This window comes from Diorhabda carinulata, chromosome 9 (genome assembly GCF_026250575.1).
Source record: "Diorhabda carinulata isolate Delta chromosome 9, icDioCari1.1, whole genome shotgun sequence".
Taxonomy (NCBI): domain Eukaryota; kingdom Metazoa; phylum Arthropoda; class Insecta; order Coleoptera; family Chrysomelidae; genus Diorhabda; species Diorhabda carinulata.
This window is the reverse complement of record NC_079468.1, coordinates 17,936,128-17,948,237: the sequence shown is the minus strand read 5'-3', so window position 1 is coordinate 17,948,237 and position 12,110 is coordinate 17,936,128. Positions and strand designations below refer to the sequence as shown.

The 12,110-nt window shown below is 29.0% G+C and overlaps 1 protein-coding gene across 2 annotated transcripts in view; it reads left to right on the top strand.

The window, feature by feature from the left end:
• Positions 1-233: 233 nt before the first annotated feature.
• Positions 234-12,110, top strand: part of LOC130897734 (neuropathy target esterase sws) — a 34,087-nt gene continuing 22,210 nt past the window's right edge. The window contains exons 1-12 of one of the 2 annotated variants that reach the window (XM_057806605.1): positions 234-440; positions 533-614; positions 831-1,042; positions 1,115-1,301; positions 5,162-5,304; positions 5,365-5,574; positions 6,208-6,420; positions 7,110-7,310; positions 9,468-9,673; positions 10,621-10,876; positions 11,092-11,248; positions 11,863-12,027. In XM_057806605.1, coding sequence (XP_057662588.1) covers positions 336-440; positions 533-614; positions 831-1,042; positions 1,115-1,301; positions 5,162-5,304; positions 5,365-5,574; positions 6,208-6,420; positions 7,110-7,310; positions 9,468-9,673; positions 10,621-10,876; positions 11,092-11,248; positions 11,863-12,027 — 2,137 coding nt within the window. In that variant the 5' untranslated portion in view covers positions 234-335. The remainder of the gene's footprint in view (positions 441-532; positions 615-830; positions 1,043-1,114; positions 1,302-5,161; positions 5,305-5,364; positions 5,575-6,207; positions 6,421-7,109; positions 7,311-9,467; positions 9,674-10,620; positions 10,877-11,091; positions 11,249-11,862; positions 12,028-12,110) is intronic. The other variant, XM_057806604.1, reaches the window with a different exon arrangement.

Genomic DNA, 12,110 nt, shown 5'->3' with positions numbered 1-12,110 from the left:
AAATGCTTCAAAAGTACTTATAATATCCCATACCGCATCAAATTGTGAGACAGATTCTCATGGTTGCAATCTGCGTTGCTTGAATTTTGAAAATTCCGCTAATTATTTCCACGATCACATCGACCACTCCTTCATAAGAGTCGTTGTGAACGGTAGTCATAGAGTATTTCAGACGCCGTGAACGCTTAGTGGAATGTACCCCTGGTATTTCTTGCTTTCAGCTGATATATGCCAATACCATTTGTCAATGAAAAGTTCAAAGTTCATGTTTGTATCATTTATTGTGATAGTTAATAGAATAAAGACAAAAGTAATTAAAGCATGTGCTTTGAAAAATGGATGTAATCAATGCTATAAAAAACTTCAATGCTGACTTCGGAGTGATCAGTAAATCAACATGGTTATTCAATTTCGTTATACAATTTCAAGAAACTTATAAGGTATATAATTTTTTTATTTATATTTTATAATAGTAACTTAACAGAATAAATAAATTGTTATAAGTTTTCTATTCATAATTTCTCATTTACAGTCCTTCTATTTAATATTACTTGGAATAATATTGATCACTACATCATTAATAATCTTTTGTATTCGAAGATGTACAAAAAAAGGTGAGTTATTATGAATTATTATTCTTTTGTTATGCTAATAAAGTGTAATACACTTTGAACAGTTACCTTTGTTAATATTTGGTCAAAATTATTTTACAAACCCCAGAAATTCACGTGTTTTTGTTTGAAGATTATTTTTAAAAATGTATATTATTTTATTTGTATTTGAAGATTTTGTATGTATCTTCCGCTATATTTATAAGAAAGTCGTTTCAGTATTTACAAGAAAGGAATCAATTTCTCAAGAAACATCAAGATTTCGAAAGAGAGATAAAGCTCTCTTTTATGGAAGAAAGATGATACGTAAAGTGAAGAATATATCTGGGCAAGTTAGAAATTCAGGACAAGGCAAGAAGAGAAAAATGGTTATGAAATTTGCAAGAAGACTTTTACAACTAAAAAAAGAAACTGATCAGGAACAACTAAAGGTATGTAGAACCTATTTTTTTTACAAACATAGCAATAGCCATAAGTGTGTTTGTATTGGTGATCATTTTTAGGTTCTTGAACCACCAGCAGAATACCTTCAAGAAGATTTATTAAGCGATGAAAGGATGCCTCCAGATGCACTGTACATGTTACAGAGTATAAGGGTGTTTGGTCATTTTGAAAAACCAATCTTTATAAAGTTATGCAAACATACAGAAATTATAAGTGTCCACGCTGGAGCATATCTCTTCAGAATAGGTAATACTATTTCTGTAATAAAATATGCATCAATATATAGATTAAAGATTTAAATATATTTTAAGTAATTTCAGTTCTGCTTAAACTTATAACTTTAATTCAGTGTATGAAAAATTTACTTTTGCGGCTATAAGAAAAGTGTATTACTGTGTCTAATAATAATGTCTACAACTTAGTTGATAATCAATTATTATATTATCAGTTTTCTAAATTTGGGTGGCCTTGACACATGTTACATTCACAATAATATTTTTGTTTGTATAGCTCTTAAAATTCTGGGATAAGGCCAAACAATAAAATTGACTAATTAGTAAGAAACTCTTTTATGTTTCTCAGGAAATTTTATTTCACTATAAAATTTATTCTTTTATTATAATTTACAATCTTTTGAGATTTGTGTTTGTCTAATATAAACTAAAAAAAATTATCAGTTGATAAGGTGCAATAAGAATCAATTTTAAATCACATATTTTATATTAAAGCAAGATTAATGCATTATTTGTTATATAGCTGAAACATAGTTATTTTTTATAGTTAATACTTTTTGTTGCTGATAAATTTGCTAAAATGCAAACATTGGGTTTATTTTAAAATCATTAGATCAAAACTTAAAAATTAATCTCAACGTCGCCAAAATCATAATATTATCTTAAAAGAATGTGCCACAGCTAGAACTTTGATATAAGAAGATTTTTATCAAGTACAAATATGGTCAATTTCTACAGCATTATGAAGGGTCCCAAGCCCAAGGAGATATCAAAGACCAGGTTAGTGTCTTGGGGCTGTTTTACTGTCAGAACTGTTAGACACTGAAGGACTTTAAATGGGATCTGCATTACTGTCGTCTATAAAATGTACCAATTCAGTTTCTAAATTGTCTTCAATTTCACTGTGCACTCACCTTCACTTTCGTTAACATTATCTTTTCCATCAAGTTCTGAAAGTACATCCTCTATTTTAGAATCCCTATCAAAAATATCACTAATTTTCAATTATCTTAAACACTATTGCATATTATAAACACTCTCATTTAGTTTCTAAGTTGTTGGAAACAATCCTAAATTATGGATAATAGAAAATTTGTTGACACAGTTTATATGGTTATAGTTTATAAAAAACTAAAGTCAAAATCTTTTCTAAAATAGAAGTTAATTAGTTGAATGTAAGTAAATAGATTTGAGAAATACACAGAAGAAGACATTCTTATACCAACACATAACTGAGTCTGACTTTATTTCTGAAACACGCGTCGTCTGGTAGACGAATGTTCATGAATCTAGAGTTAAGAACGATAAGAAATAATCAATCTAAAGCAACGAGAATTTATTAGTTTTAATGAAATACATAGTGTATTAGGAACACCACTACTTCCAAATTGGATGATATACGTCACCTTCTTTTAGATACATTTATTGTACTAATATTACTCTCAACTTAGGAGAACTTTTAAAAACACAATTATATAAGCTTGACAAATTATAGATATCACAATTAAAGAATTTCCAATTACGAGTATAACTCTAAATTTGAAATTTAATAAACAAATAATTATTCATTCATTGTTCACGTGTTGATTCATTAGATTTACCATTAATGCTTAGTAATCATTTCACCATTCTATTATTATTAGAGATAAAACAGAGTGGACTAAAAAAATTGAATAAAAAAAGGTATGAAGTCTCATCAAAATGTGTTTTTCATCAATAAATTTGCGTTTATAATGAGAATGTTTAGTTGTCAATGAAAAAGAACAGGCTTTAATGATACTATTTTTGGATTATGCAAATGTATGCAACTCTATCAAATACATTACAGAATGTTTATTTTCATGACCATATTGTTGTAATAGACAAATGTATAGAATCTGTCCCAGTTTCCAATTGATTACTAACCCTTTATTCATAAAATCTTCTTGATTTTAAATTTTTCAATTTAATATATACAGCGGGGTCTTACAGTTTTCCTGGATAACTCTGTCTTTCATATTTTGTTTAATTCCTTCCTTCCAGGTCCCTGGGGGTCTTCCTCGTCTTCTTCTATTTTGCGGTTGATACATCAATGCTTTCTTCAGCCACCTGTTCTGCTCCATCCTAATCAAATGTCTGTACCAGAGCAGTTGCTTAGTCTGTATTCTTTCCGAAATCGTGTATACTCGACCTGTTCTTCATCATATATCTTCATTACGTATAAGCTCTGTTCTGGATATCCTCCATGATCTTCTTAAGTAGTCCATTTCCACAGCCTCTATGTTTTCTTCTGTCTGTTAGTTGCCAGCACTCACATCCATACGTTAAAATAGGTTCCACTATGATTTTGTATATTGTCATTTTTATATTTTATTATAACATTTATCTTGATTAAAAAATAAACCTAAATTATAACAAATAATTTATTTGATAGGATTTGAAAGGATAGTATAAAGAAATCTAGTTTAAATCAATTAAGAAAATAATCATACTTGCTGTAGCATGTCACAATTTGATGTGGGAAGTGATAAATGAAAATAATTTTGGTATGAAGTATCTTAAAAATATTTTATTTTTATGTTGAATATACTATTAGATTATATATAGTTTTAGCAATAATGGCAGCTTTACAGATGAGCAGCTGTATATTTATTAACAATACTTTCGAAAATTGATGATTTTATAATTTGATGTTGAATTCAGTTGACTCAATAAAATTATAGTCAATATTAAAATAGTTATTATATGACAGGAAACTACCATTTTACTGGTAATATACCATGTCTTATGTTGAACTATTCTTTCCTCAAAAAACAACATTTATCGGCATTATCATCGCTTCAAATCATAATGGCATGAAATTTAAAGGAGTAATGCATAACCAACAGACCATTTTCGGTCTATAAAACGCCTATCTTCTCTTTTCAGAGTAAATGGTAAAAGAATTCAGTTTTGACTGTTTTTAAATTGGCAAAGGTTGCTTTTAGATGCTTCTATCTGCAAATGTTTCAAATGGATCTCTAAACTTATACATTATTATAATTCAAAAAACTTTTAAATTAAGAACGTTGCATTGATATAACCATGTATTCCTGTAAAGGTTGCTAGAAACGGAGCAAGAAAACTTTGAATGCAAGACACATTTGCCTTGAGTAGATGAAGCTTAAATCAATTCCTGAAATTGCACTTTTGTCTATTTGGTGTCATTTCTATCACCTGCAATTTGCAATGCAGATGTTCAGTTGCTTTTGGTATAACAACCAACAAACTGTCAGTCAGCTTAGTTGATTGATGGAGCACTTTGGTTAAAATAACTTTGTCTTCTTCTGTACTAAATATTTTTATTGAAATTACCCTATAGAAAGTAAGTACATATTTTTTTCTTATTTGTCCCGTTTTACATTTCTGCCTTTCTATCTATCTACAGAAAAATTTATCAGTTTCACTTTTGGAGAATTGGCAACAAAGATAATGCAAAATGCAAACAACGTACAAGTTTCATTATATGCAATATTTTGACCTTGTAAGATGTTGTATGCAACAAGAAGGTTAGAATTATCAGACAACACGAAAAAGTTAGTTTTTAAAAGTATTCTTAATCAATCAACTGAACTGACTGATATTTGGTTGGCGGTTATACAGAAACTAAATAGGTTTCTGTCGAAAAATGCAACTTACGAGTAATAAAAATGATACTAAAATGAGAAAACTGCAAGATCTTGAGGAATTAATTAGCTGTGCTTCATCTGCGCATGCTTCTGATAAAGCTATTGGGACGGGCTTTAAATTAAAGGTTGCATGTAAAGCGTTCCTAACCACGAAAATAGAAGTTATAATGTTAATAATATATTAAATTATTGGAGAAAACACACTGTATTTTTTTACATATTTCAGGTGATCCTGATGAGCACGTTTATATTGTCCAAAGTGGCAAATTGAATGTATCAATAACTGGAAGTGATGGATCTACAACGTTGAAAATTGTTAAACCAGGAGAATCCGTTACTTCTCTACTTAGTTTCACAGATGTATTAACGGTGAGTGAAAATGCCTGTTCAAAAAATTTTTCAAGCTCAAAAAATTTATTTCAATTTTAGGGTCATACTAGCCCATATAAAACAGTTTCTGCTAAAGCAATGGAAGATTCAACTGTTGTTAAATTACCAATGGCTGCATTTCAAGAAATATTTCAAGAATATCCTGATATTTTCGTTAGAGTAATACAGGTTATAATGGTTAGATTACAAAGGGTAACATTTACAGCGCTCCATCAATATTTAGGTTTGAGTGCTGAATTAGTTAGACAAGTAAGTTATTTAGTGCAAAAAGTATTTTTTGAAGTTTGAACTATTCTGTAATGATCTTTTCCCAGAGATATTCTACAAAAATTTATTCTAGTTTGCATTTTTAGAAATTATTTATATCGTTTAAAGGCTTACCCTTTTATTCAAATCACCTTATTTGATTGAATTCATTATTTTTTTATCATATTTTCTGAAGCACATTTTCATGTTTGATTTTAACCAAAAATAATGTAGTAATCAAGTTGATTGCATGGAAATAATCAAAGGACAAATTTATGTATTTAAATGATGACAATTTAACTTGAAAGAATAGTAAACCGCTTGAAGGTCATATATATTTAATTTTATATAAATGCTCTAACAACTAAGACATCCAATTATTATGTAAATTTATTATCATCATTTCTAAATATCTCTTTTATGAATTATATAAATACTTTCTTAAAAAGGATGTAATAACTTTAAAATAGAATACATGAAAAAATTTCTGATTCTACTTTCGTTTCCATGTAATTCCTTGTGAATGGTTATATTATATATTGGAAACTAAAATCATGATTTCGAGTAAGATGTTTATAGGAGTTGATATTTTGTTTTGGATTTTGACATACCTACTGGATTTGATCATTGTTTTAGAAACCTAAACCAAAAAATTCCGGTGGAGGATCGCCAATGAAAAAGAAAAAAGATGAAGTAATACCTGCCGGAACAGAGAATATTGCGGCTACAACACAACCTATACCAGTGCCTGGTCATAGAAGAAATAAATCATCATTAGAATCAAAATCATGTTCTCCAAGTGGCAATATAGGAAATGGAAACGTCGAAGCCGAAATGGTTTCCAACTTGGTAAATTTATCAAATATATAAATAATTTATCCTTTGTAGTGAATTTTTTTTGTTTTTTTATTGTTTAATAATTTGCAGAAAAAAACAACAAATATTCATCTCTCAATTTATTGGTTTTTAACATGTTAATTTTGTAATTTTGAAAAAAGCAATCACTAGTTTAAATGAGACAATGTTTTTGATTTTAGCTTATCAAAGATTCTTCACAATTTATTTTAAGTTTTATTCAAGACAAAAAAAAATGAATTTCAAATTATTTCAATTGCTGTTAGTCCCACTATTGTCTTGGGTAGGCATTCATTTTCAATTGAGAATACCTCTTCATCCCATTTCAGATCTACTTTGCCTTAATCTTCTTTGTTAATAGTCTTAGAATTTTTGATTTGCTATATTCAAGTCTTGCATGGGTGGTAAGACACTATATTGAAATAATGATTTCCTTGTACAATAATATTATATTCGTGATTTTCTTCTAAACAACTTGTTCAATCTTAAATTTCAATGTTTGTTTGATTTCCTTTTAATGTTTATATATTCTCTAGGTAAATATATTATATATATATATATATATGTATATATATATATATATATATATATATATATATATATATATATATATATATACAAATATTTCCCCAACTAGAAGTTCAATGAATTTTAAGAACTAAAATGATACTTGAATATTGTAGAGTACCGAGCAAGGTTCTATATCTAAAAAGAGACTTTCCATTCAAAATGCGGAAGTTATTGCTGATGAAGAACTGATAGAAACTGCAACAGAGGCATTTGTAAAAGAATTAGGCTTAGATGGTGTGAACGCTTTAAAGGGGAAAGTAGAAATCAGAGAAGTTTCAGCTGGAACTTATTTAATGAAGGAAGATTCAAACAAGGTAGAAGGTTAAATAAGATAGTTTCTGTATTTGAGTTATAGATGACACATTAATTTTTGTTGCATTTATAATTTAGCAGAACTCCATATTTTCTTTATGTAGAATCTTTGTAGTAGAATTGGTTCACGACTCAAAAAAAATTTCGTTCTTTGTCCTAAAGTTTATATTATAATTTTTCGGTAAATTATACACAAAAACGAAAAGACAATACCTTTTTTGATATAAAGTTTGCTTTTGTGATAGAAATAACACTAGTTTTCAATTTTTTTAAAATTTCATTTAGTTATAATACATTTAAAAATACTGCGAGATCAGAGTAGGGTTTTTACATTCACGCCGCGCCTCCAGTTGGCAGTTGAGTGATAAATAACGATCAGATGTTTTGTACATGTCTAGAAAGTGTTAAAATGTCATCGAGAAGGTGTAAATATGATGCTGATGTATTTTGTTTTATATGTGGTCAATTTATTAAAGTTCGAGACATATGAACTAAAGACATCTCAAGTTCTCTGTGAAGCCTACGAAGCATATTTTGACGTTCCTGTTCAGAATCAAGACAAGCCATGGGCTCCACATGTTGCTTGTAGTTATTGTAACAGATGCTTGGAAGGTGAGTAATTTTTCATTTATCATCAAATCAAATCTTATAGACATATTAATTTTTATTTCTTTATTTCAGGTTGATATCGAGGTGAGAAAAAGTCTATGAAATTTGCAATACCAAGAATCTGGTGAGAACCGAATAACCACATCCATGACTGCTACTTTTGCATTGTAAATCTGAGTAAAAGACGTAGAGGAAAAAGTAGCTTATCTCTTAGTTTAACAGAAGTAATTCTGATAAGGAATTTTTATCTATACCAGAACCATCAAATCACAATCTTATAACTACAGAAAATTTTAACGACTTGATTAGAAATATGAATTTGTCTAAAAATAAAGCAGAGCTTTTAGGCTCCCCTTTAAAACAGTGGAATTTACTTGCTTATGATTTATCACAGATCAGCGAACTAGGCATGAAACGTTCTCAACATTTTTTACAAAAGAAGATGAGCTTTGTTTTTGTAGACATATTTATTCATTGACAGCTCTATAAAATGATTATAAGCTGTTTTATTGTACAACGGAAATAAATTCTCATCTCTTCCAATTGCTTATTTAGTACATCAGTAAAGTATCACGAGTATAACTGGCAGCTAATTGGAGATTTCAAAATGGTCAGAATTTTGATGAAACTACAGAGCAGATATACAAAGTATCTGTGTAACCTGTGCTTATGGGATAGCAGAGTGGATACTAAGCACTATATTCAACGGTCATGGCCTGTAAGGACAGAATTTTGTATTGGAAAACAAAACGTAAAGTATGATTTTGTTGTTGAAGCGGAAAAAATGTGAGTGCACATTAAGCTAGAGTTAATGAAACCATTTTTTAAAAAACTTGATCAAATCTCAGAAGCTTTTGGATACTTGAAAAAGTTTTTCCTCAAGTTAAAGAAGCAAAGGTTGAAGCTGGTCGTCAAATTCGCAGATGAAGAATTTCCAAAGTTACTGAATCGTACTCAAAAAGCCAGTTTTAAAACATCAGTTTCTGGATTTTTAGGAAACAACAAAACTGAAAACTTTAAAAAAAGTTAGTTGAAGATATGCTAAAAAAATGGGATGCAGAGTGTCATTGAAAGTTCATATGCTACATACACATTTAGATAAATAATATGGGAGTGTTTTCAGATAAGCAAGACGAACGTTTTCATCAGGACATTATGAACTTCGAACAGCATTATAAATGTCAATACAATGAAAAAATGATGAGAGATTATATCTGGAGATTATTGAGAGAAAGTGCTTATGAACATAAAAGAAAAAGTAAAAGTGTACACTTTTAAAGTATTTTCACTTTTTTGTAAGCTATTTTGATAGTAAAGCTTAATAAAAATTCTATTGAACATTAAAACCACAAATTTTGAAAAATATCGTTTATTCGGTCTTCTAAATACAAAAGCAAACTATTCTATGTTGTATAATTTTTTTTGTGTAATTACGATCAAAACTATCGAAATTTTATACATTGGAATAAAAGTCATATTTTGTGTTGACACGTGTTATTATTTCCAACTCAGTAATACCTTTAGTAATTTGTTCAAATAACTATTTTTAGGATGCGGCACTAGTTTATGTGATATCAGGGGCGTTAGTAGTGTCTCAAAGAATTACTGAAGGGGATGAAGAAGTACACATGTTCACGGCTCATCCTGGTGAAATTGTTGGTGGATTAGCTGTACTTACTGGAGAACCAAGTTTTTTTACAATAAGAGCTAAACATTTCACAAGAATTGCTTTGATTTCCAAGACTACTTTCTACTTGTGAGTTTTCCATTGATTTTATGCTAATCTTAGTTTCCATCTAAATAAATTATTATAACGCTAATGTTAACAATATTTATTAGGAAAAATTCAGTATTTAGGTATTAAAACAGTAAAAGATATAGTATCATCACATTTATTGTCAAGCAATTTCTAATATCCCTTATTTAATAATTAGAAATTAAATTCATTAGTTAATTATTTTTTAGCTACGAATAAATAAAATTGTTTTTGATCATATCCATACATTCGGATTAGTAAATCCAATCAAAAGAATTAGTGGATTAAAATAACATTAATAATCAAAATATTATTTATTTGCATTTGCTTATCATAAGGCAGTTTATTTAAAAACTATTGATCTATTCGGTTTCATTAAAATTCATTCAAAATAAACACAGCAGTGCCAACTATAACTCGTCCACTATAAACTTGTGTGACCAAAATAAATGTAATGGTAATGAAACACCTAAAAAATAGTGCTTGAAAAACTAGTCCGCAAGATAAAGCATAGAAAAATAATGGAACAAGAACCGATAATAAAAAAGAATTGGTGTAAAAATATTACAAGAATAAATACAAATTAATAAAAACAATCCAGGAAGGAGATGAAAAAACTGAGGACAAAAAGGAAAAACTTTATAGGAATTAAGGCAAAAGGACAACATAAGAAGAAGAAGACATCTTGAATGATGAAGTGCCTCAGCATCACCAAGTAGGCTTAACTCAATAAGGCTGTCTTACAACTTCAATCCATCCTGCTTCAAAGTATTTTTTTCCATTTTCAATACCTTCATTGATATTTACTCATTATCATGATTACATGCCTGTAATGCCACTTACCTAGATGTATTGTGAAGACATTGAATCAATATTGATATGCTATTCATTTCATTGTTCATACATTTGTTAATTCTGTAATTTGATATTAATATATGATTTTACAGGTTGATAAAAGAACAACCGAAAATTGTCCTACATATAGCTCATTCAGTGGTTCGTAGATTATCGCCTTTCGTAAGACAGGTTGATTTTGCTTTGGATTGGATATTTATGGAATCAGGTAGAGCCATCTACAGACAAGATGATGAAAGTGATTCTACGTATATAGTTTTATCTGGTCGATTACGATCTGTGATTACTCATAAAAATGGAAAAAAAGAATTGGTAGGTGAATATGGTAAAGGAGATTTGATAGGAGTGGTAAGTAAATTTAAAAGAATTCTAAATTATTGTGGTCGTATTCTCTTGCTTCCTTTTGGTTGATATAAATTAGTGTATCTTAACTTATAGCCATGTTTTATTTTGAAGTCCAGTTTTCACCTCAGAGCATATAAAGTGAAGCTGAAGGGAACAAAATAGAAATGATGGACAAAATAAAATTTAGATCACAAAAAAATAAGTTTAATAATTTGTAGGTGGAGATGGTTACCCAAACAAAGAGAAGTACAACAGTTATAGCAGTTAGAGATTCAGAATTAGCTAAGTTACCTGAAGGTTTATTTAATGCCATCAAATTGAGATATCCAATTGTTGTCACAAGACTGATTAAATTATTAGGACATAGGATCTTAGGTAGGTATCATTTGACATAAAAGTTTGTTTTATTTTTGTTATATATTATGTTGATATGCAATTTATTTTCGTTCATAAGGTTTGAATAAATAAAATAGTCACAAATGCCCATAAAGAGATATTGACACTATATCAAACAATTAATAACTGATGATCCAGCTTTAAATGTGTATAGTACATAAAAATAGATTTTCAAGTTTTGATAACTTGAATTGACCGTTTGGCAGGAAAACGTACTTTCAGCAAGCAATAATTAAGAATATTATATTAACTAAATCTATTATACTGTTTGCAAATTTTTGCTGCAAAGTTAGGACTATGCTGCACAGTCTACAGTGCAGTTCCTTCTTCCGTTCTTTCTTCTCAAACTCGTTCTATAGAATTTATTAAATACATCTATGGTATACAGAAATCACAAATGATTATCGAGGATACATTAATTGTTAATTTGATATTAAAATCTTGAAATTTTAATTCTATATTGTCATAGTTGATAGAATTATTATTATTAAACGTTCTTTATAATTTTATAAGAGTTGAATATATTTATACCAAAAAATGCTCTACATTTTAATTCAAAAGTGCTTATATAATTATATTGAAACATGTTATAGGTACTTGGAAAAATCCCACTTTAAAGGTAACTGATTCCAATTCACCAGCTGTAGATGCTCGCCCATCGTCCGTGAACTTCTCAACTGTGGCTATTGTTGCTGCCTCAGACGATGTACCATTGACTGCGTTCACTCACGAACTCAATCACTGTTTAAGTGGAATTGGTAAGTATATTTTTCTCGTGTCTAGCTTAATACCTAGTATGTGATTGAACTTGATATTAAATTTGCTTTCACAATCTCAAAAT